The sequence below is a fragment of the Psammomys obesus genome, unplaced genomic scaffold, assembly GCF_907164565.1.
Source record: "Psammomys obesus unplaced genomic scaffold, mPsaObe1.curated_primary_1811, whole genome shotgun sequence".
NCBI lineage: Eukaryota > Metazoa > Chordata > Mammalia > Rodentia > Muridae > Psammomys > Psammomys obesus.
Genome location: NW_026589732.1, coordinates 3379539 through 3404681, shown reverse-complemented (window position 1 = coordinate 3404681; position 25143 = coordinate 3379539). Strand labels below are relative to the sequence as shown.

At 48.5% G+C, this 25143-nt stretch overlaps 1 protein-coding gene across 3 annotated transcripts in view; it reads right to left on the bottom strand.

Moving 5' to 3' along the window:
• The window catches only part of Galnt12 (polypeptide N-acetylgalactosaminyltransferase 12), a 68109-nt gene extending 47921 nt beyond the window's left edge, over window positions 1-20188 (bottom strand). For all 3 annotated transcript variants that reach the window (XM_055605224.1, XM_055605225.1, XM_055605223.1), the window contains exons 1-6: window positions 19773-20188; window positions 9134-9303; window positions 7350-7539; window positions 3809-3994; window positions 2948-3065; window positions 1771-1947 (exon numbers count right to left, since the gene is read on the bottom strand). In XM_055605224.1, the coding sequence (XP_055461199.1) occupies window positions 1771-1947; window positions 2948-3065; window positions 3809-3994; window positions 7350-7539; window positions 9134-9303; window positions 19773-20149 (1218 nt within the window). In that variant the 5' untranslated portion in view covers window positions 20150-20188. The remainder of the gene's footprint in view (window positions 1-1770; window positions 1948-2947; window positions 3066-3808; window positions 3995-7349; window positions 7540-9133; window positions 9304-19772) is intronic.
• Between the last annotated feature and the right edge of the window lie 4955 nt (window positions 20189-25143).

The following is a 25143-nucleotide window of genomic DNA, read 5'->3' as shown; positions in this document are numbered from 1 at the left end:
CTGTTGACTACTGGGTTCAGCAGAGCTGAGAGAGGCACCCTGGAGCGTGCTACCTCCCATGAGCTACCAAGCCTTGGGTAGGTTCCTTCAGTTTCCCAGTCTCCTCTTCCTCCTTCTCCCCAACCCCCTGTGCTTCAGGCTTCTCATCTATAAAATGAGGATTTGGTAGCTACCCCCGCCCCCAGGGCTGCTGGCAAGGCCTCAGGAGAAATTTCCATCAAGGGCAAGAACAGATGTCTTGGAGAAGACCTCCTTCGGTCGCCAAGTGCCCCCCAGGCGTGCAAAGCTGACATCTGACGTATGGAGCTTGATGGGAGAGAGAGGCCATGGGCCCAAAACATTGTGGTGGGGGCTGGGGCGGAGCAGATCCTAGGTCCCTGAGGCAGGGGCCGAATGAGGCTCTGAGGCAATAGCAGCCTCTCAGCCATGGGCCTGAGGACAGTCGCTGGCCTGCTCCCACGGGGCCTCAGTCACCACAAGGTGTATGAGTACAGCTCGGTGTGTGGCTGGATTCTTGGGCACAGGGATCTAGCTGTGGAAGAATAAGGCTCCAGGTTGTGAACCGTTCCACAGTGCTGGGATGAAGCCTCTGAAAGGACACAAGAGACCTCCACCTAAGAAGGCAGGTGGGCTCTGAGCAGTAACTTCAGACAACAAACTGTGCCAACTTCCACCCTGAGTACCTAGACTCAACCAAGCTGGTTACAGAGGAAAGCTAGGACAACTGTACAACTGCCAACAGATGACACTACACAACCCAAGCTGGCTTCACAGGCACAATCAAGCCTGGCCACTCTCTGTTCTGTACTTGCAAATTCACCTCCATGATGAGCGGTCTCCACCCTACATAAATACTTGTGGTGTTTCCATACTGTCACAGACATCCACACACACAGGCTATTCAACATTCAAGCTAGTCAACACACATGTTCCCAGGAAGGCCTAAGAAGGCCATGCCCTGCCTACATGCTTTACACTCACACTATAAACATGTGTCTCTTCCACGATCTACTGGGACCTTGCTTTCCACCACGTGTTCCTGACTTTACCAGCCCCGACCAGTGTTTCTTGTATTTCTGAATGTAAGGAAGTGCTGTGGGGGCAACAACATGGCTCAGCTGTTAAGGGAACTTGCCACAAAGCCTGACAACATGGGTTTGAATCCGAGAACCCACATGGCAGTAGGAGTGAAGCAACTCCTCAAAGCTCTCCTCTGACCTCAATGCATGTGCCATGTCATGCTGGTACCTAAACAGAAGTGCACTTGCGCGCGCGCGCGCACACACACACACACACACACAGCAATAAATAAATGTAAAAGAAAAGTAAGTTGTGATGTGCCTCATAGAGAACATACTTTTACGTAAGAGCTATTCAGACATAGATAAGCGTGCCCTAGGACATGTGGTCATTACTGACGGACCAACAATGTATTTACTAAACAACGTGTCCTGAAACAGAAATATACATAACAACTGTACCAGCTGGCTGCCAAAACCGTTTGTCTGAGTCTCACAGGAACCAAATATTGCTAGAAACAATGTCATGAAAACCACTAATTCAGTTTTGGTAGTGTCTCTATGAAACACGGCTCTGTGGAGAATGAGAACCGATTGCGTATCCCCATGAATGAAGTATAGGCTTTCCCATGTCATATCAGAAAAGCCCAGTGTGCCCCGTTTTTATAACCACATATACCTTGCTGGGAAAGCCGGACTACGGGGCTTGGTCCCCATGCAGCTGACGGCGTACATGTGGGGAGAGACTCACCAGCCGGGCCCGGGGGTTTCGGTGGTAGTAGAGTTCTTTAAATTCATCCATCCACACCTCTGCAGCGCGGACACTGTTGGCCAGGGCCTTGCTGCGCGAATAGGGAGCTTGCTTGGGGAAAACGTGGCCTACGTGGGAGCAGGGGTGAGTCTCCAGAGTGCCACCACACTGCCAGATCTGCAATGGAGGTGGAGAGGCCACGTGGTAAGGGGTGGCTGCTGGGTCCACAGGGAGTTCAGCCAGGCGGCACATGCTGAGGCTCTCATCCTCCACAGAAATGGAGGCCACTTACCAACATGCACCTGACACAAAGGGAAAGAGCAAGACAGCAGCCCTGAGACAGACAGGACACAGGGGCTAAGAGCCCCAAAGCCAGGCAACACAGCTCATGCACCTGACTGGGGAGGGCCCTGGAGACCTCGCCAGCAACTCACTTCCTCAGTGGGTTGCACATGTCTTCATTACCTGATGCCACAGAAGAGAAGAGAACAGCAAGGAAGAAGGGAGGTTTGAGAGGTAGAGAGGAAGCTTCTAGAAGAGGCAGAGTATCCTGACACCTAGGGAAGAGGCAGAAAAACTGTTAGAATTACACCCAAAACTCAGGAGTGGGGGGAAAGTCATTTGGGGCCTTATTTTCCCAAAGACATTCTGAACAAACTCTAGCATCTGGTGTTTATAATGTAGGGTTTGAGTGCTGTGGGTTGGGAGGCCAAATTCTTCTCGGTTAACTGTTTTTAAGAAGGCAGAACAAGGGTGAAACACTGCTAAAATCTAAGTTCTGATCCTGCTGATGAGGAGACCACTGACAAGCCGACAGGCTCAGGACTTTGACTCTGGTATTTCAGGCCAGGCTCTGCCGCTAACTCTGAGTGACCATGCACGAGCCATGTCCACAACCCAGCCTCAGTTCCTCCTGCCTGTAGAGTGAGAGAGAAACTAGGCTTTTGATGCCGTTTCCAGCCCATGTCTTATGTTAATGTGAAAGTACATTTCCAAGATAGTTAAATATGATGTCAAGCATGTTGATAAGATATGCATGTTACTGTCTTGCAGGATAATGGGATACACCACCAATATTGAAGAGGGCAAGAGGGAGAGGGGGGAGGAGAAATAGAGAGACAGAGAGAGAGACAGAGAGAGAGAGGAAATGAAGAACACAGAAGGCAGAACTACTCACCCTGAAGGAGAATTCGAGGTTCTCTCCTCCCCAGACTTCCATTCCTGTATCGTAAGACCCCAGATACTCAAAATATCTCTTATTCACAGCAAACAGTCCCCCAGCCATTGTCGGAGACCTAGAAAACAGTGTTACCCATATTTCAGTGGAAGGGGCACAAAGCCTTCATGAGAGGCTTAACCACTCTCCCTCCTGAAGTCCATGTCCCACCAAGCCGAGCCCTTAGATGCATTCATCCATCCACAAGCACACCGAACTCACACTCTGTGCCTCGAAAAGCCTGGAGGCACACAGACACACCCCACAGTCCCTGCCTGGAAGTTCACAGAGAGCTCAACAGGCAAGTCCTCTGTGTATGGCACACATCACAGAAGGCAATCCAGAGTCCTGTAAGGCAGGGACAAAGACAAAGGGCAAAGAGGACAGAACCACGCTTCCGGAAAGAGGCAAGGTCAGAGGGAAGAGTGAGCAGAAAGAGGAGGAACGGAATTCAGCCCCACCCACTGGCATGCACAATGCCCTGGGGGCAAGAGAAACACCCCACCCCACCCCACCCACCCACCAATTTTTAGACTGTCTCAGAGCATTTGGCTGGCATGTGTGAGTCCCAGGATTCAACCCTCAACACCACCAGGGGAAAATTCGAATTTTAGCTATTTTAGCTTATGGATATTTTCCCCCTGTTAAAATTGTCTATCAATTAGCTGAAACATACCAATATAAAATCTGTTTCTGTCGAAAAGCTACTTAATAAGATCAATCAGTGCTCTGGGGAAACAGTGAGGTAGAGAGCGGAAGTCCACAGCCAGCCAACCTCCCCACGCCCCCCCCCCAACAGAATGTGCTCTCTTTGGGCCTGACCTGATGACGTCGATAGGAGACCTCATCAATGCCCGCTCCCGCTGGGGAACCACATGCCATGTGAACACCAGCCGCCAGTCAAAGCCTCCGATCTGCGGCTCCCCGGGGTTGCCCAGGTACTCGAAGGTGTTCCAGTCAATCACATCAATGACGGGGCACACCACGGCCGACTCCTTCTCGTGGATCCTGCGAATAGCCAACACATCAGTCTCTGCTCGAGACTGCAGGAGTTCCAGAATGGCGGTCACTCTTCCCGCCCCTTATTTAGGCGTTTGGGCCACCATGGGACATGCTAAGAAGGCAGAGAGAAGCAGAAACACGTATACCGCCACAGTCTCCTTCTTCTCTACGTCCCTCCGGGGACCCTCTGGCCTAACCCGAAACCCTTTCAGAGGGCTAAGGTGTGTGAAAAATCAAAGGTGACTTTTAAAACAAAGCAAATGCTCAATTTCTCAGGAGCGCAAATGATTGCGTTACAATGAAATACTTTACCATGAAGAAAAATTATCAAGTAGATGTGGAGACTCATAACCAAACCTTTGGTAGAGTGCAGGGAATCATTCGATAAAAGGGGAAGTTAATATGACCGGGAGAGGACAGGAGCTCTACAAGGACAAAATATATCAGGGCATGGGGTCTTCTATGAGACTGTTTCTCCAACCAAGGACCATGTATGGATATAACCTAGAACCCCTGCTCAGATGTAGCCCATGGTAGCTCAGTATCCAAGTGGGTATCCTAGTAAGAGGAACAGGGACTATTTCTGACATGAACTCAGTGACTGGCTCCTTTATCTCCCCTCTACTCCCCCACCCCCCAGAGGGAGGAGTAGCCTTGCTAGGCCACATTGGAGGACTTTGCAGCCAGTCCTGAAGATACCTGATAAGTTAGGGTCAGATGGAAGGGGAGGAGGACCTCCCCTAGCAGTGGACTTGGAAAGGGGCAGGGAGGAGGTAAGGGAGGGAGAGGGAGATTGGAAGGAAATGTGGGAGGGGACTATGGCTGGGATACAAAGTAAATAACCTGTGATTAATATAAACAAGTAAAAATTAATTTAAAAAGAGGATTTAGGGGGAATAAAAAGAAAGAATTATCTCTGGCAAGCAAGACAGCTCAGTGGATAAAGGAGCCTGTTGCCAAGACTGACGACCTGAGTTCAATCTCCGGGACCCACAGGGTGGAGAGACTGATTTCTCCAAAGTGTCCTCTAACTAACAGAGGTGCAGGATGGAGTGCCGACTCGCAACTGCGTGAGTGCACATATGTGCGAGCGCACACGCACACGCACACACACACACACAGTACAATGTAATTAACTTTTAATAGAAAGAACTATCTTAAGAACAAAAGATATACCAGGCGTGTATATGCCTTTAATCTCAGCACTTGGGAGACAGAGATGGATCTCTGAGAGTTTGAGGCCAGCCTGGTCTACATAATGAATTCCAGGACAGCCAGGGCCAGACAGGAAAAAAAAAAAGAGAAGAAGGAGAAGGCCTGAGACCAGGGTTATAGTAAGACTCTCAGTTCTAAGGATTTGAACACTGCCCCTTATTTGCTACATTGCATTCACCAAGTCACCCGATGCCTCTGAATCTATTGCCTCTGTGGTAACAAGACAGACGTGTGTCTCAAAAGGCTAACATGAAGATTCTTGAGGGCAAGTTTGCAGGCTCACTGGCAGAAAACCTGGAATCTCACTGCTTTTCGTTTCTTGTTTACAGTGAATGTTATAAAAATGTTGTGACTTCCATTTGCACATATGAACCTGTATGTATCTTGGCTTTGATATCCACAAACATTATCCAAACCCAACTGTCCATCAGCATGTTCCTCATTATCTTTGACACCGTGACATGGGCAGAAATGAACTGAAAGGGAACTCCCTCCTGGAGACTTGTATCTTTGGGTTACGGGGGGTGGGAGGGCTACCTGAAATGTAAGACCTTCCCATCTAAGAGTCAAAGTATAAAGGACAATGAAACAGAGGAGCAGACTGAAGAAACCCATGTCCTAGACCAATAGAAGCAAGTCAGAGAGACCACAGATGCCAGACCAATGTGGGACAAGCAAGGTCAGACCAGCCAGGTTAGACAGATGGGACATCTGTCAACATCCATGTCATCAAACAGAGGGACCATAAGAAGGGCGGAGCAGGCCAAGGACTGAAGGCCAATGGCAAGGCCCAAGTTCCCCTGGAACTCATGACCTGCCATCCAGCTGGCAAGAACCACAGACAGCCCACTTCAGACAAAGGGGAACCTGAGAAAGTGCCACCCTGGTACTTGGGTGCAGGACTGCCTTGGGAGTAGAGGAAGTATTTGTGGAGAAGTCTCCAGAATTAAAAACAGAACCTTCAACTTCAACATGGATTACTCAGCATCCTTGGTCTGCAGCGTGACAGGAACAATCTCTGACACAACATCTCAGACTCCTCTACTTCCAGAGCACCCTGGAGGGAAGGGTCCACGATACAGCTGAGAGTGCCCAGGCAGTCTATGGCCCTATGGGTATCACTCCAGCAGGTGCCAAATGCAAATGTCCCCCAGGTGTTTCTGATGGACCTGCGAGGTAGAGAGCTCCTCCCTGATGGTGGCCTTGCTCACAGGGAGGCGCTTCGCTGATATGCTAAGATTCTGTCATTCTCACATCTTGTCAGCTCACTGGCTCAGGAGGAAGGGTGCTACACTCAGATTTAACAGAGCCTGAGGGTAGATTTCTATGTGCACAGTGGGGGAAGGGAGACCCCTGGCCAGATTCCACATAGCGCACTATTCTCCAACCTCAGCCTCTGGCTCAGTCCTAGAGAAACCCCAAGGCTGTCACTGGTGACACAGAGAACCACAGCCAGACCCACAATACAGACATGTAGGTAGGAGGCTGGCAGTGGCCTTGAAGATGTGTGTATGTGTTACTAAAAAGTACACTTTACAGCTGAACTAGCATAAAGGTGAATAATAAAACAAGCTAGGTTTATTATACTCATTTTTAGTTCTGATATTCAAAGAAATTAGTTTTTTTTTTTTTTTTTAAATTGTGGGTTCCAAGATATGCCTTGCATACGTAAGTCTCTTGGATCAATCTCTAGCATTATATACAAATACTTGTGAACACACACACACACACACACACACACACACACACACCTCTTTTAGGGTCTCTGAGTTTCAAGGAACCCAAGTGTTGCACTTAACGGATACTGAGTAACTCCAATATCCACGGCTAAGTGAGCCATGCTTGAAATGAATACATCCAAATGCATATCCGCATGAAGTATGGTTCTAGCCTGCAACAACTTCGTAAGCCTGGGTAGGGTTGGTGATACTCCCCAGGTCTATAAGAAGCTGGCCGTGGTAGCTGCCCACCCCCACCACCCGCTGCCGTGTCTGAGCACCTTTCACAGGCCACTTCACTTGCCATTGGACCATCCCAGAGGTCTGCTGAAGGGCAGTGATGCAGGCCCTGACAACCCTCCAGCAGCCAGGAGGAAGCTTGAGGTGCTTCCACCCAAGCACCCCAACCGCGAGTGTGGCTCACACACCTCTTCAGCAGAGGCTCCAGCCACCCCTCATGGCATTCACAGTGACAGTCTAGGAAGGTCAGCACTTCGCCCCTGGCCACGGAGGCTCCCAGCAGCCGGGCTCGAACTAGGCCCTCCCTCTTGTTAGCGCGGATCAGGCGCACCTTGGGCAGCTGGGACAGCTCGTTGGCCAAGCGTTCCTTCAGGTGCTCTAGAACACAAACAGAACAGTAGTCACAGCCCCACATCCTTAGAGACCAAACATCCCATCCCCACCACCCAGCACCTCCCTGACTCCCTCAGATGACACCCAAAATGCCCAGAAGCAAGGCCAGACCTATCTGCAGACACTCTCAATCATATGCTTAAAATGGGTGAGTGTTATGGTGCCTGAATATGTCTCCGCAAAACTGATGCTAAAAGTATTTCATAAGAGACTGGAGAGAGGGATTAGCGGTTAAAAATACTAGCCACCCTTCCAGAGGACAAGAGCTGGGTTCCCAGCACCCCATCAGGCTGCTTATAATCATCTCTAACTCCAATTTCAGGGGATCCAGCACCCTCTTCTGGCCTCCAAGGGCACTGTACACACGATGCACACACACACACACACACACACACACACCTTATTGATTATTTTTTGATGTTATGTATATGGATATTTTGCCAAGATATATATTCATGCATCGTTTGTATGAATACTGCCTGCAGAGACCAGAGAGGGCATCAGATCCCCTGGAACTGTTGTTACAGACCATTCTGAGCCATCATATCGGCACTGGAACCAAATCTAGGTCCTCTGATAAAACAGCAAATGACTGCTATTAGCCACTGAGCCTGCTCTCTAGCCACCAATAAACCTTTATTTAGAAGACCTTCGTAGGTTGACTTGTACACATTTAAAACTGAGCCCACTGAATATGGTCCCTTGCCTCTATGGGCACACTGTGATTAGAGCTTCGCCATCAAAATGGTACTGTCGGGAGCTCTTGGAACCTTTTAGAGGTGGGACCTGGGGGCAGGTCCTGAGGCTGCTGGTGAGAGTGCATTTCTGGGGGATACAGGTCTCCTGTCCCCAGGTACAATCACTAGCTCTCACATAACTCTCTACCAATGTTTTCCACTATAATGTGCTAAAGCTAAGAAACTGAACTCCCATAACAATAAGCCGAAGAAACTTCTTCCTCCTAAGCGGCCTGCATCAGATGTTTTGCTATAGAAACAGAAAGTTGACTAAGACATAATTTTTATTAAAACAGTAATTATATTAGCCAACATTTTCTTCGGAAGCAGCACTCTATAGGGTAGCAGCAGCAACAGCTTGTCAGAGTGATGACATGGTCGGAAGCTGCCTCCCATAATGAAGCTAGTAGTTACCTGCTTCTACGCTCTTGACATTTCTCTAAGTTGAACCCAATGATCCTGACTTTAGCCAGTCACCCAACATCCACTGTCTACAGACCCTCCTTGGATACACTAGTCCCAGCTAAACCAAGACTGACCTGTGTTTGGGCAAGAGACATTCCCCCACTTCTTCACTTCCAACCTTGACCAACCTTGCCCCTGACCTTGGCTGTTCCTCATATAACACACTGACCTCTTAGACTGATCTAGAATCCACCTGTCTCTCTAAAGCTTGGCTCCTACCAAACTCTTGAAATCCCAATAGCTTATGGTGACCTCTAAGGGCAAAGCTCCCCAGAAAGCCTCCCTCACCACTGGCCAATAGCTGACCCAGAGTATACCTATCCTTCACGCTCTCACCCTAGCTACAGACTTAGGATAGACATAGACAAAGGACTTACCTCTGTCGCTGTAGTCATCAACCAGAATGACCTCCTCCAGCAAGATGTCAGGGGAGGTCTCAAGAACACTGTAAACTGTCCGAAGGAGTGTGGACCAGGCTTCATTATAAAATGCTATGATAACAGAAGTCTTGGGCAGATTATCGTAATCGTATTTCTCCTCTCTGCACCTGTAAGTGGAATGTAACTTCAACAACAGAGAAGCCAGCAGGGTTACAGCACTGGGAACAGAGTGATGATGGGACATGGGACATGGCCTTTAGGCTTCTCCTGGGAAATAATCTACGAGAGGATCTCCCACATGGAGCGCCAGGAAACTCTTAAGAAAAACTATATCCTAATAATGCCTGCTTATGGGATATTCGTTTTAAACTGCACAGCAGTGTGAAGATTTGAGCGACACAAAAACCAGACAGAATCTGAGGGAGGAGACCGCTACTCCCTCGGTGCTTAGCTCAGCCTGCTCCCCCCTCCTAGCAGTTCCTGCTTCTTCCTCCCTTCTCTACGTGGCAAACTCCCTGTGCCCTCCAAGAACAGCTCCGCCCTGATCGTCCTCTAGGAAGGAAAAGCTGGTGGCCACACGGTGCTCCCCATCTCCTCCGTTTCAGCATGTGCAGTCTGTCGTCCTCCTCTCACCCAAGGACTGTGTTCACCTGCCCCAGCATCCAGAAGTCACTATGCCGCACAGAGGTGGGAAGCTGAGCACATATGCTAGACCTGCGGCTAGGGTGTTAGGTGGCAGCCTCCGGGGGTGGAACTGAGTCCGTCTGATCCCAGGAGAGGGGCCATGACTAACGATGGTGGGAGTCCCTGCTTGTTCCGGAGTTTGCTGTCACTTTGCACTGAAGGCTCCCTGGTCAATACATCAATCCACCCTCAGAGTGACAGAGCAACCTCAGTGCCATGGGACTGACCATGGGGAAGTACCTGGAGATTATAGCAAGATGAAAGAATGCCAGAGCCACGAGATTTTCGACACTGGGACCAGGCCGAGGGATAAGTTGGCTATGGGAGGAAAAGCTAAGCATGAAGGAGTAGCCAAGCTACTGGTTTCCTGGCAGCCAAGGGAAGGCATCAAAAGACAGGTGAGTGACAGACTGCAGAGACACAGAGCTACACAGAACTCACAACTGGCGACTGCCTAGCAATGCTTCAGTGCCCCCGCCCCACTCAGTCAGTCAACGGGGATTTCCTAGTTGCCTGCCATGTGCCGATCAGGCAAGGGCTGTGATCCATGAAGCCTGCATTCAGGGGACAGTAATCAGACAAGTTAATAATGACCAAAGGAACCCATATCATAAAGAACAGCTGTGGAGGGGTGGGAGAGGAGTGACCCCAGAATCTGTGAGGTAGATGGCCCTCTGCAGGGGTGACATATAAAGAAGCTTAGCTCTGGGGACTTAGCTCAGAACGCTTGTCTAGTGTGCACAAACCCCTGGGTTTGACCCCAGCAGCTCATAAACCAGGACTGGTGATGCACACTTATCATCTTGGGATACAGAGATAGGAGAATCAGAAGTTCAAGGCCACGTTCGTCTATATGGTGAATTTAAGGCCAGCCCGGGTTACGTGAGAACTACCTGACCAGAAACCCAACCCCAGCCCTACAAAACAAAGAGGGGTCACTTTGCATGTGGAATTTAACTTATTTCTGGAATTGTTTCCATTTTATTTTACTTTGAAAGTTTTCAAACATAAAAGGCAGAGGGAGTCAGGATCTTCCAATGTTTCTGCCCACCAAGATAGCTGTCAACACACAGGCAATCTCAACCGGTGTTTTCATTACCCATCCCCTACTGTCCCCATCTCAGATTGCTTTTAAAGAAAATCCCGCATACCACAGCACCCATAACTACTTTAATATGGGTTTCTAAAAGATAAAAATTTGTTTCTTAACATACAACAAATGTATATTTGTTTTTGTCATACCTTAAAAATGGAATAACTCCTTGAGGCTATCCTAGCTCCAGTAATTCATCAAAGCTAACTGGCCTGAGAGACACAGTTTCATGAACCAGAAAGGCAAATGTTGTCAACTGAATTTCACAGAACATATTCGTTTTTAAGATGCCAAAAAATGGGATTGGCGGGACAAGGAGGACATAGGTCCCTGATAGATAAAATGCAGTATCTGATCTTTACCTCTGAAACCCCTTCCTGGGCTGGATAGATAATAATATGGTTAAAAGTGTTTATTGCTCTTGCAGTTGTATGTGCACATACACACACATACACACAATTAAAAACAACAACACGTCTCCCACGTCAGCCTCACTGACCTTGTTTGAAAGATATGGCTCAGAGAGGTGGAATGGCATTCTCAGCCCACAGAGCACAGGGTGTTGGGGGTTGATCTGGTGTTCTGTGAATTCAGATGCTGAATTCTGTGCCCCAAGATCTGGCTGCAGTTCAGATGTGGGCATTGTCACACTCAATGATCAACGCTGTGTAAACTTTTATCCCCAATTATCTCTGATTGGTTAATGAGGTTGCTGACAGCCAATTACTGAGCAGAGGAGATAGGAAGGTGGAACTTCCGTTATCAGTCTTGGGGTCTCAGGTAGGGATCATGAAAGGGAGAAGAAAAAGAAGAGGTAGAGAAAAGATATGACTTGATGGAGATTGATGCGCAGAGCATAAGTAGCCCAGGCAGGACCAATATGGCAAGTAATTTGGGACACGTGGCTGGGAAGTAGCCAGACCAGCACAGAGGGTTAGAATAGATGCATATCTGCTCAGCTCTTGTGCCCTAAAGCTTATTAATAAATCTGTAAGTCTCTGTCATTTGTTTGGGAGTTAGAATAGATGATTAGGACCCCCCCCCCAAAAAAAATTATAAAATATCATTTTAACAGAGCTCAGAATATACTGGGTTAGGATATCTGTATCCAAAGATGTTCTTAGGAGGTCCTGGTTCATCCCTTGCATCCAGGAGTCTTAGGAGACCACCTGAATTTCTACACGATGATCCCTGGACCACGTATCCCTGTATGGCACTCCTTCCTACCAAACTGAGCAATTTTCCTTTGTCCTTCCTGGGGCCTTCTGGTAGATTCCAAGTCCCTGGCATAATTGCCACAACCACTTCTGCAGTGAGCCCTGAGGCTCTGTGGCCACTGTCTGGCTCTACTATCATTGAAATGGCTTCTTCAGAACCACAAATAGCCTATTAAGAGACTCTGTTTGGGGAAGGGGGCTGCTCTTCTCAGCCACTTCCACATTCTCATCCCTACTGCATCCAGAGGCCCTGCTCAGGCACTCAAGAAAAAGTCATCTGGGGCACATGGACACTCTGTTGCCATGAAGCCACAGGGTACCTCTGCCTGCACCTAGCCAAGCAGGTGCTACATCTTCAGACACTGGACTGTAATTCATTGACACAGCAGCATCAACATCAGGAAAATCTAGTAAGCCACACAAGGGAGTCTGGCCTATATTCAAGGGGAGAATTTAACCCAGCCTTGGAAGGAACAGTATCAGAGAATTTGTAGACATATTTCAAACTACCATGCAAGAACAGAAGACATGGTGGATAACATTTGTTCCATATTTCCTCAGTGGAAGGTAGCACAGGAAAAGCAGCTTCCATATTGTGAGAATACACAAGCAGCCTTGGAGGAGGCTAACAGCCAGGTAAGAATGCCATCTTAAGAGTCAGGGTTGCCAGCCCCATCACGGGTTCAGATGACAAAGACTCAGCCATCATGCTGGCTGACACTTTGTGAAACTCTGACCCAGACCAGCCTATTTATGGTACTTCTATTTGGGCTGTTTTTCCTATGGCATTCCTAAAGCCCTGACCATAGGAACTATGTGAAATAATAATGCCTACCATTATTTAAATTGTGGCATTTTTTGTGGCAATCCATACTTCAAAATAAATCACAAGAAAGCCCAAGCTGACAAACCCTTTTAAGTCAACATCACTGTACTCAGCAAAATGTCCATGGCCTGAGATGACCAAAGGCTGAGGAACTGCTGCAGACTGAGGTGACTGAAGAGGCAGGAAACTAAGCCGTGGGTAGTGGCCTGTGATCCGGACACTGAGAAGGTTAAGGCACGGCAATCAGGAGTTCAATGTCATCATCAGATAGACACATGTTCCAGGCCAGCCAGACCTATATAGTGAGGCCTGTCTCAAAAAAAAAAAAAAAAAAAAAAAAAAAAACAATAAAACAAAGTATTGTAACAAGCCAAGTTTGGTACCTCACACCTGTAATCCCGGCACTTGAGAAGCCAAGGTAAATGGGTGGTGAGTACCAGGGCAGCCTGAGCTACACAGAGAGTCCTTGTGTCATAAAACAAAACCAAACGAACAAGTAACAAACAGGAAGCAGAAGATAAGATAGCATAATCAAACCCAGAGGTAGCTACGAGCACAATAAGATCAGTGGGTATAAACATCTGCTTAACAGTCAATGGCCGTGTGTGACAGAGAGAAAGGCAGAAAGAGAGAGAGACATTGGGGTCTTGCAATAGCTGGCCTTGACCTAAAAAGATCCTCCTTGTCCCAAATCCAAAACACCATCACACACCTGGGTGGCACTTTGTGTGTGTGCGTGTGTTTGTGCAGGCGTATGTGTGCAAGCATGCAGAGGGCAGTGCCTGATGCTGGAAATCTTCCACCCTACTCTTTGAGACAGTCTCTCACCGAACCTGTAGCTCATGGATTCGAGTAGATTGGTTGGTTGTCTAGCCAGGTCTGTGGTTCTGCTTGTGTCTGCCCCTACCCAGCCCCAGGGCTAGCACTGCGGGCTGTTACAGAAATTCATTCTCCTGGGAGAGGAAAGCAAACATCTACCCATTCCTTACTGGGCACTAAAAAACTGACCAAAGTTTGTTTTTCATTTTTGGGTTTTGTTAAAGTCCAACTTGCTGAACAGGAAGTTTACTGGGTTTCCTTATGGAACACAGGTGAGGGATGATTCAGGTGCATGGACGACACCAGCCGTACCAACTACAAGGTCTCGCCCCAGCATAAACGATGACTTCCCCAGAGCTGCACAGATGTGTCTCCCCTTCAGTCATCCTTCCCTGTCCTATACACTGTAACAGAAATCTGGGGTTCTTTGTATGTTATGTAAATATGCTTTTGTGTTAATCCCAAGTGTGGGGTTAACTGTCACATTCGGGGTGTGATCTTTGCCACATGGAGAGGGGCATGGTCTGGAACGATGAGGGTATAAATATGAGGCTAAGAAAGAGCCTGTATAGTTTGGTGTTGGTCTGTGGCACAGAACAGTTTGCTGAGACCAGAGACCAGAGACCGTGTGGCAGTTTTGGAGCAGATAGACAGACAGAAACGCTTCGGGGTGCAGTGGTGTGGAGGAGCTGGCTAGCTGTGTCTGCGGTTGATGGAGATTGGTATAGAGCCCTAAAAGAACCCCTTGACCCTAAATAGCCGGAAGAAGTAAAAAGGTCTGGGGCCCCTCTCCCCACTAACCTTTTCTCTCTCCTACTTAAGGTTGGGGGGTTAGTGGAAGGGAGGTAGAGGCCTAAACATCCCAAATAAAGTAGAGTTTTAAAAAGAGACCCATACTGGTGGCTTTCCACTACAATACACTCCGGCACCTCTGGAGACCATGAGGCCGTATGCTACTAGGGCAGAACTGTATACAGCAGTCCAGGAGGTGCAGCAGAGAGCAGCTAGAATCTCAGGTGAGGGACCTGATCCTGCTTAACCCCTCCTCCTTGGAGGGCATGCCATCAGTCAATAGGCCATAAGGGTCTCTTACAAGTAATCACAAGTGTTCTGATGAAGATGATGGCTGTTAGCTCAGCAGACACAGCTCTCTATACCACAGGCATGCACCATGTGGGGCTTTGAATGAGAACAGCCTCCACAGGATCACACTTGAATGTTTAGTCCCTGGTAGGTGGAACTGTTTGGGAAAGGATTAGAGGATTGACAGAGGAGGTATGTCACCGGGAGTGGGCTTTGACGTTTCAAAGGTCCAAGCCAGGCTTAGTTTCTGTGCCTCCAATTCAGATAAGATGTGAGCTCTCAGCCACTGCCTGCCTGCTGTCATGCTCCACGCCATCATGGCCATGGACTCGCCCTCTGAAACAGTAAACAAGGGCCCAATTAAATGCTTCCTTTTATACGCTGCCTTGGCCACGGTTTCTCTTCACAGCAACAGGACAGTAACTAAGACACTCAAGGATGCCCAGCTTTTATGTGGGGATTCAGACTCAGATCCTCATCTTGTGTGACATGCACTTTACCAACTGAGCCATCTCCCCAGCCACGTTTTTTTTTACTGCCATACATGCAACAGCAGTTTTGGTTTATTTTAAACACTAACTTATGTTATGTAAATATGTTTCTGTTTTAATCCCAAGTGTGGGATTTTAGTTGGGCTAAAGTTTGTCCACAGCTCTTAATTGTGTCCTGGGAGGTATGATCTTTGCCAGCCGGTAATGGCTTTCTACGGAGAGGGGTGTGGCCTAGGACTCTGAGGATGTAAATTTGAGAGAAAAGGTGTGGTGCTAAGTGTTGGTGTGTGGCGTGTAGCTGTTTGGAGAGACCAGAGACCGATGGTGTGGCGGCTTGGAGCAGACAGATGGAGAGAAACACTTTGGGTACAAAGGCTTGGAGGAGATTGCGGGCTGCATTTGTTGTTGATTGGTATACACCCCCCCCCCGCCAAAGACCCCTCAACCCCAAACAGCATAGGGAAGTAAAGGGGTCTGCACTCCCTCTCCCCACTAACCTTTCCTCTCCTACATAGGATTGGGAGGTTGGAAGAGAGGTAGGGGCCTGAACACCCCAAATAAAGTAAAGTTTTAAAAGATGAATGCTACACATAGAAAATGGCGCAACATGTTGCTCAACGATACAGCTAAAATAAAAGATGCAGAATGAGTGAAAGGAAAAGGGCAGGAAGACGAATCCAGAGCTGAAGAGGTTCTGTGGCTCCGAAGTGCTGACTGAAGAAAGAAGGCCACAAGCTGGGTCTGGCAAAGATTAAGAAAATATCTTACGCTTGACAATCCTTTTTGGAAAGTCTAATGTCCACTTAATATGGACTGCCGTACATTTTGTGAGAGCAGATAAGTTGGCTATCTCTCCACACAAAAAAAAGAGAAATCCCGCCAGCTTCCTCCTGCCAGTTCAGCAGGGCACCCTTGGTCCTGTGGATAACTATGTGGAATTACTCTGAGACCCTTCCACACCCCAAGTCCTGATCCTTGAACTCAGACACACAAGTTGCTTCAGCAGTCACGGTCAAGAAACTGTTCTCTTTTAGACAGCATTGGGCAGCTGAGTGGCTGGTGCTGGCACACACAGCTCCTTGACACCACAACACCGGTCCTCCACTTTCTTTCCTGTTAGGTCAGAATATGAGTGACAATGGCATTACAGCAATCATCTATTACGGTATTCAATGAACACCATATTTGGGGGGGGGTAAGGTTTGCAACGCTTGGTTTTGTGACATACATCCTTGCTAGTTTCGACCGTCCTTGTTATTAATCACTACTTCCTCTAATTCCCATCCCACCACGGTTCCTCTGAGCCAGCAATCCACGGTGACTAGGTCAGCAGCTTTCCACCAGGTCACACGTCAGAGTCACCCTGGGACCCAGCCACACAAATTCTGATTTCATTGTTCTGGAGAAGGTCTCTGGCACTGACAGTGTTCAGGGGCGGGCTTATGGCCTCCCACTTTGGCCTATTATCTAGGAGTGAAAATGCTCCCTCCTCACTAACATCAGATGAGAGGCACCTGCGAAGGCACTGTGGACCGAATTTACTGCCCCACTATGGGGAACCTCCCTCCATTGTACCAATATCCCGGGGCGGGGCGCCTGTTTCCTCCTCCTCCAGGCAGCGCTGAACCTAACAAAGCGAAGCTGTGCCTGCTATTGTCAGATCCTCCACCGCATCTCAAGAGCAAAGCCAGCTTCCCAAGTCTCTACCTATCTGAACTTGTCCGATAGGTGCCAGACCTTGCACTTGACAGCCAGAGCCGAAGCAGATGACCCTGGGTTGACCCATGCTTTGTCTCTTGTAGCATGTATGCACAAGGCCATGCAAAGACAGCAAAAACTTGTGAGTTTACATGCACACTCACGTTCTCACCCACACAGCTACGTATATATTTTCCAAAGTCTGTTTCTATGCTTGGAAAAAGTCTAGACAGATACACAGCAAAATGTTAATAACAGTTTTCCCGGCATTGTAAGCTGATTTTTTTTTCCTTTTACTTTTTGAGACAGTCTTGCTGTGCAGCCTCGGCTGGGCTGGCACCAGACAAGCACCATGATGCCTGGCTAAATGCTCAATTATTGGCTTTTTTCATTTGTTTGGAGTTTTTGCTTCCTCTATGGTAAAATTTCTGGAGCAGTAAGTGCCCTGCTTTTATAATAAAAACAAGCAGGTAAATAACTGTCCCCACACAAAAAGGAAAGTAGGACAGCTCTACGCCAGACCTCCTGGGTGACCCAGGAGCATGGTCTTTTCTTTGGTTCATCTAGAAGTTCTCCCACCTTGACATCCAGGGACCCTGACTACCTCTCTGCTTATTAACTGGACGCCTGAGGATCCCACACTATGAACACATACTATCTGAATCCTCAGCCTAAACATCAAGACGCTGGCCAGCTCGTGACTGCTGTAGAAACTCCTGCGGCTCCCATTTGTGTGTGGGTTCGCCTTCTGTAGCTTCGTTTACTCAGTCAATCATATTCCAAAGATATTAAACGGAAAATTCCGGAAACAAACAGCTTACAAGCTTAAGATTGCACACCTTATCAAGTACTGTAATAAACACATGCCCTTTCTATGCTATGGGTCTTTCATTCCTTTGTCCAGTGCATCTACACTGTACATGCTACCAGCCCATTAGCCCCTTGGCAGTCATCTCGTTACCAGTTTGATTGTCATGGTATCGCCGTGCTTGATACCCATAAGGTTTGGTACCGTGTGAGAATTCAGGCATCTATTGTGATCTGGAATCACTCCCTGAAAATAGAGGGGGCAGACTTTTGTGTGGTAGAATTGCCCTTGCAAGGCCCTGTCAGTACTGACCACACGGATGCTGTGGCTCAAAAGCATCCTGTCCTGGCCAAGACATCCACAGCTCGAGCTCCCATTTCTCCCAGGCTAGTGAAAACGAACGGGGCAGGCTCTGCTGCAGGAGTCGTTGGCAAGGCCCATGCTGCTGGGCTGGATTAACTCCCAGGGTCAATGGCACAGCAGGCTCTATTCTCAAATCCTGATAGGGCACAAGGCAGCTGCATCACCATGGAGACAGGATCCTATAAACCCCACAGGTCATCCAAAGTGTTCCAAAGAGATATTCACAACTCCCAACAATAAAGGAAATTGGATGTGGAGAAGAAAAACGTTTGGTCAACCCCTGGAAGAGAAACCTCCTAAGTACACTCAGGGCAATGGAGGAAGGGGAAATACAGACCACAATATGCTCCCAGGTGTGAGGTGATTAAGTCTGAGGTTGCAGTCTTCCTATCCACTTATGGAGGGTGTACAGGCTGATCTCTCCTAAATTCCCTAGTTTGCAAATGAGGAAACTGAACCCATTGCCTGAAACCACAGAACTCATGAGCAAAAGACCTGGGGTTGTATCTCCCAGGCCTTCGGTGTGAATTCTGGGTCTAACCTGAAATCAGTCCCTCATTCCTTAGACCTAGCAGAACTTTGGGGTTTCAAGAAGCTAAACACGCCTTGAGGCATTTGGTAGAAGTGGAGAATTGCTGCCAATCCCAGCCAATTTTACTCCGAGAGATTAATAGCGCAAAGGGCCTCGGGCAGAAGCATAGCGGTAGTCATGGAACAAATCCATGATGTGAATGAAGTCACATCTGTTAAACTTTCTCTGGGATGGGGCAGGGAATTCAGGGCAGCTACCACGTTACTGTCCCAGAATGTCAGTTTCATCCTCTTGCAGCTTAGCGCTACCTACGCCCTCTGAGTATTCCCAAACAGAAAAGAGACGGCATGGCCTGAGGATACAAGGTCGCAGGCGCCTAAAGGTCACGGCAGGCTCTAACCAGGACCCCTTTCTCACTCCTGTTTTCCGGGAAATCGCTAGGCAGAGCTCAAGTGGGGACTAGAAATTCTCTAACAAACGTAAAGGAGCGAGGAGGCTGTGAGGCCCAGGGTCAAAGGTGGCAGCCGCTGTGACTGTTTCCTTGTCCCTCACCTGCTGAAAAGCCGGCAGCTCCAACAGGAACTAGGCTGACTACACGGCTTCTGCCCCGCACCACCTACTGCTGTGCCAGACTGCAGCCAAAGGCGCCCTTCCCACCAACCTCTCCTCACCGCCCTCCACCCAAAGCCAGAGAGAGGAAGGCGGTTCCCAGCCTCGGATCCGACCATTGGGCATCTCTCTTGTTTTGCTCTGTCCCTGGGCCCACCCGCCTAGTCCTAACTGCACCACAGGCACTGACTAGGAGCTCATCCTCTCGGGGCAGAATGTCAACTTTGAAGCGTAGGATTCAAGAGTCACCCAGTTACCAGCTCTTTAATTTCCGAGGCTTTCTTAGGTTCGTTTTGATTTTTTTTTTTAAACTTCCCCGCCTCTCCGCCCCTTGATAGCCCCTTCTCCTCCGGCACCGCCTCCTCCAGAGGAGGACGCGGCGTCCCACGCGCGGACGCTTCGCCACCACTCACAGAGGGTTCCAGCGCTCCGGCAGGCGGCGGTGCAGCGAGATGCGGTCGCTCAGGTAGATGTTGATCTGGTGCAGCTGCACGCTCTCCTCCTGCAGCCGCAGCTCCTCTCCTTGCAGCTGCAGCCGCACCGCCTCCCCCTGCGCGCCCAGAGCATCGGCAGCCAGCGGCGGCCTGGGCAGCACCGGCTCGCGTCGCCCGGGGCGAGGAGTGTGCGGGCGTCCAGAGTTCACCGGCCGGGCCTGGGTCTCCACCATCCCCGACCCGCTTCGAGCCCTCAGCACCGCGCCCAGCCCAGCCAGCGCCAGCAGCGCCAGCAGCGCCTCCCGGCCGCGCCGCAGCCCCCGCGGGCAGCGCCTCCGCACCACGCGTCCCCACATACACCCGCTCGCTGCGCCGGCTGCGCTCCACCGCCTCGGGCTGGACCCGGATCCCGGAACCGCACTCGCCCCGCCCCCGGCCCGCCCCACCTGCGCTCCGCCCCCTTCCTGAATGCAGCGGCCCGCGCCCACCTGCCCGTGCCCACGTGGGTGAGTACCGAGCGTGGCGACCCTGCTGCACGAGTGTAGTCTGAGCGTACCATTCTGGGCGCTGTGGGTCCACTTCTCTGAACTTACGTGATCCTGGCACGGTCGCAAATGGAGGGTCCTTAACTTTAACCACTACGTGTACAGGATGTGCTAGCATGAAAACTGCAGGCGGCCCTGGGCGGCACTCAATGGAGCCTCGTCTGAATCCGGTTTTTCCAAGCTGTGTTTTCAGTCTTCGCTTTAGGGACACCTGCACTGCGCAGGCCCATACTCCTTGTATTCCATCCTTACTTGTGCACAAGTAAGTCAAACACCCTAACACAGCACAATCCGCTTACTACTTCCAAGCTGAGGAGTGGCACTAGGAGACGTGTTTCTGTGAGAGTGAAAACTGTATGTTCAGCAAAACAAAAAACAAACAACAACAAAAACACTGAGTTGAGGTGGTTTAGGCAGTGTCACCAGCACTGCAAGTTAGGATGGTTCACCGAGCACAAAGCACACACAGTGTATGCTCAGCACGGAGCCCAGTGAAGCCATTTGATACAGCACGGACTGCCGGAAACACGGGATTCCTTGCGTTTTACTTTGAATTGGGTTTTGATCTTTGCATAGTCAAAAGCTTTTTACTATTGCTGAATATTTCTTGATCCTTACATTTAGTTATGTCACCCCACATGGGGTGCAGACCCACGTTTTAGGGAGCTGAGTTTTAAGCAGTTGTATTCCATGACAGCCTCACCCCTGTGTCGGGGTTCTACTGGAGAAACAGAACTTGGAAAAGAGAGAGATTAAGTCATTCACTATGAGGAATGACAGACCGTGGTGGATGCTGGCTGGTCAGTCTTCCTGAGGTGGGCCATCAGGAAGGGTGGACTGGACTGCAGGGCATCAGACATCCTCAGGAGAAAAGCTGAACTCCTTTTCTTCTTCTCCAAAGCAAGCTCAGATGACCTCCATAGATCTTCCCACAGAAGCAGCCATAGCCTAGCACTTACAGACATCACCTGATACAGGGAACTATGTCTTAGCCACGCCACACCTGCCCTTACAACAGAAAGAATTGGGGTTGTGGGGGGCGGGGAGACACTTAGAGTTCTACGACTCCAGATTGACTCTGGTGCACACTTGTGATTCCAGCACTTGGGAGGCTGAAGCAGGAGATCACAAGTTCCAGGCCAGCCTGGGAGCATGAGTACATCGGGAGACCTTCTGCCAAAGCAAAGAAAACAACAACAAACAGCTAGAACTTGAGACAGGGACAACCAGCGCTCAGTATGCTCTGAAGGGCAGACTCAGCTCAGGTAATGATTTTAATTCATTGAGAGGGATCTGAAGCAGGATGAAGCCCGGGCAAGTGCAGGGAGACTGATTCCAAAACAGGACAGATGTGATGAAGCGTGCCGAGAATCCCAGCAGTTGGGAAGCTGAGTCAAGAGGATCAGTTCAAGGTCATCCGTGGCTGTTTAATGAGCCTGGGCTATGTATAAGGCCTGTCTCAGGAGAAAAAAGATACACACACACACACACACACACACACACACACACACACACAAACACACACGAAGACCAAGCAGGAAGGTAACAAGCAGGTCACTTGGACGTGTTCCTGAAGCCAGAGCACTGGTATTTACTGTGTGATATTCACTTGGAGCTTCCTGGTTAAACATCAGTGCCCTCCTTGGGAGCTGGCAATATAACTACTGGTCACCAAGTACAATGAGCGGCATTACAGGAAAGAGGATAGAGTGAGGTGTGTTAAGAACCTTTGTTGGCCAGAACCATGCTCCTCTCGCTCTCTCTTGTTTCTTAGTGATGGGGCCTTAAACAAACTTTAAAAAATATACACATATATATAATTTCACTCTTAGACCTAAGCTGGTCTCAGACTTGAAGCCTTTCTGCCTCAGCCTCCAGAGTTATGATTGCTGGTATTTGAGCCGCTGTCACGCAGAACCTTAAATTGCTAATTTATTTGATTTTTCTTTTTAATTTGTTTCTCTAAAAACACGAGGGCATAGGTTTTCCAGCTTCTCTTACAGCTAGGTCTGGCCATGTGGTCATACATGCCATCCATGGGCAACAAGAGCTGGTGTCCATGCACTTCTTGAGTGCAGTACCTGACGACCTCCAGCTTTTCCGCCCTGTGGTTTCAGCTACCTGAAAGCATCTTCAGTTTGAAAATACTGATTTCCAGTCAGAAATTCATAATTTTCAAATTGTAGATCTTTCTGAGTAAAATGATGACGTCTTTGCTGTCTTTCTCTGTGCTGTCTGGAGCATGATTCATCTTCTTGTGTAGAGAGTTCACACTGTACATACTACCCGCATGTAACTTGCTTGGTACCTGTCTTGCTTACTGGATCAATAGCTACGGTACTGGGTGCTGCTGCTGCTATTCAGGTCACCCAGTGCACTTAATGATGTCTCCAAATGCAGAGTAGTAATGCTTTGGTTCAGAAAGGCCGAAGAGAACTCATGAAGTGCATCCTACATTTCAGTTCTCAGCTAAATCCAGAAAGAAAGAAAGAAAGAAAGAAAGAAAGAAAGAAAGAAAGAAAGAAAGAAAGAAGATTGCTATGATATACAATAGAATAAAATATTTTCAGAGAGACCATGCTTATTTAACATACATTCATATAACTGTTTTTTATTATTTATTGTTAGTCTTAAGCTTTATCATAAATAACAAACATGATAACCTTAGCACATATACTATTCACTACTTGTGGCCGTTAGTCTTCATTGTCAACTTGAGTGGGTTTAGAATCACACAAGAGTCACTCTAGGGCACGTCTGTGAGAGTGTTTCCAGAGAAGTTTGAAGGAGGAGGGAGGAGCCACCTTGAATGTTGGTACCAGTGTCCAACGGACTGATGAGGGAGAAAGCTAAGAGAACACAAGTATCCCCCTCTCTACTGCCAGACTGAGGGTGCAATATGACCCACCAGTTCATATTCTACTCGTGTCTTTCCTTCCATGAAGCACTGTGATGTTCTGAAGTGTGAGCCAACCTTCCCTCCCTTAAGTTGCTTTTTCACAACTATGAGAATAGTAACCAAAACAATTACTATCCAAGGTTTCAGGGATCTATTGGAGATTGCTTACTGTGTCCTGCTAATAATGGGGGAAACAGCAATATCCTTTTTAAAAAATTTCAATGCTACGATTTATTGCATTTTCCTGATTGCAGACAATCTAGGGCAATAATGATAAGCAAAGTCAGCAAGCACCTTTCCCTCATTTAACCAGATGCAGCCCTCTGCATGTAGATTGACTTAATTACTTGAGTTGAAAGCTGACCACAGCGAGTCTTCCAGTCTTTCTAATGTGAGCTTTCCATGCGTATCCTCCCTATCTACCAGGAGCTCCAAAGTGGTGTCTGTCAATCCCTTGGAGTTTGTTAACCCAAAAACTCTCTTCTAAGGCTGTCTCCCTTCTTGCAGACCCAGCAGCGAGCAATCAAAACTGGCTCCCAAACATTGTTTGAAACCCTTCTGTCTTTTTCATAGCAGAGGCTTTTTGAGAGAAACAAAAGCAGCAGAAAAAAAGCAGGGAAACTTAGAAGGATGTGAAAAAGGAAAAGGATCCCCGTGGTAGTTTAAATGAGATGGCCCCACAAGCTCATCTGTTTGAATGGCTTTTGGTCCCTAGTTGGTGGAACTGTTTTGGGAAGGATTAGGTGGTATGGCCTTGTTGGAGGAGGTATGTCACTAGGGTTAGGATTTGAAGTTTTAAAAGTCCACACCAGGCCCAGCCTCACACACACTCACTGCCTCCCACTTTTGGAGAAGATGTACGCTCTCTGCTACTACTTCAGAGCCATGCCTGCCTGTCTGCCTGTTGCCCTGTTCCCGTGATGATCTTGGTCTAACCCTTTGAAATTGTAAGCAAGGCCCTTTCTAAGTTGCCTTAGCATTAAAACAGTAAGACAGAGGTTGGTACCAGAGAATGGGATATGTCTGTGACAGGCCTGACCATGCTGTTTGTTGGAGAAAGATGAAAGACATTGGGACTTTGGACTAGAAAATTGGTTGAATATTGCAAGCCATTCGAGTAGGAGCTTGGAAGACAGTAGTGCTGAGAGCTATGTGGACTACAGAGGCCCAGTTCAAAAGGTCTCAGAGGGAACAATATTAGCAACTAGGTTAGAAACCATTATTGTAATATTTTGGCAAAGAATGTGACTGCTTTCTGCTCTCCTAAAAATCTGCTCTAGGCTAAATAGAAGACTTTGGGACTAATGTCATTGGCAGAGGAGATTTCAAGGCAGCCTCGTGTTGACTGCGTCACGTGGTTATTAGAGATCACGCTTATGCAGGGAAAAGTGAAATACAAAATGTACAATTTGAGGAGAAAAGTATCAGCTACGTGGTTCTGGCTTAAGCTTCAAGGAGGATACAGGACCAAAGGGGTTGTCAAGTCTTCCTCTGTGGCTACGAAAGGCTGTTGGTGTGAGGCGAGTGAAGGGTGAGTCCCTGCATGGAGGCCCAGAGAGGCCATTCCATGAAGCTGTGAAGGTGAAGCCTGCCTTCTGTTGGACATCCCGAGATGCTGGAGACGTCAGAGCCATAGGATGTTTGCCAGGGAGAGGTATACACAGGGAGTGGAATCAGCCCAGAGAAAGAAGTATGTTTCAGTCAACAGAGCTGGGAGGAATGAGCCACCTAAGCCCTTTGACAACAGACATAGATAGTTACAGGACTAGGAGTTTGTCCTGCTGGGTTTTGGTCTTAACTTTGGTCTAGCATTTCCTCACTGTGCTCCTCTAGTCCTCCTTTTTGGAGTGGTAATGTATATTTTGTGTCATTATATCTTGGAAGTATGTAGTTTGCTTTTTCCTTT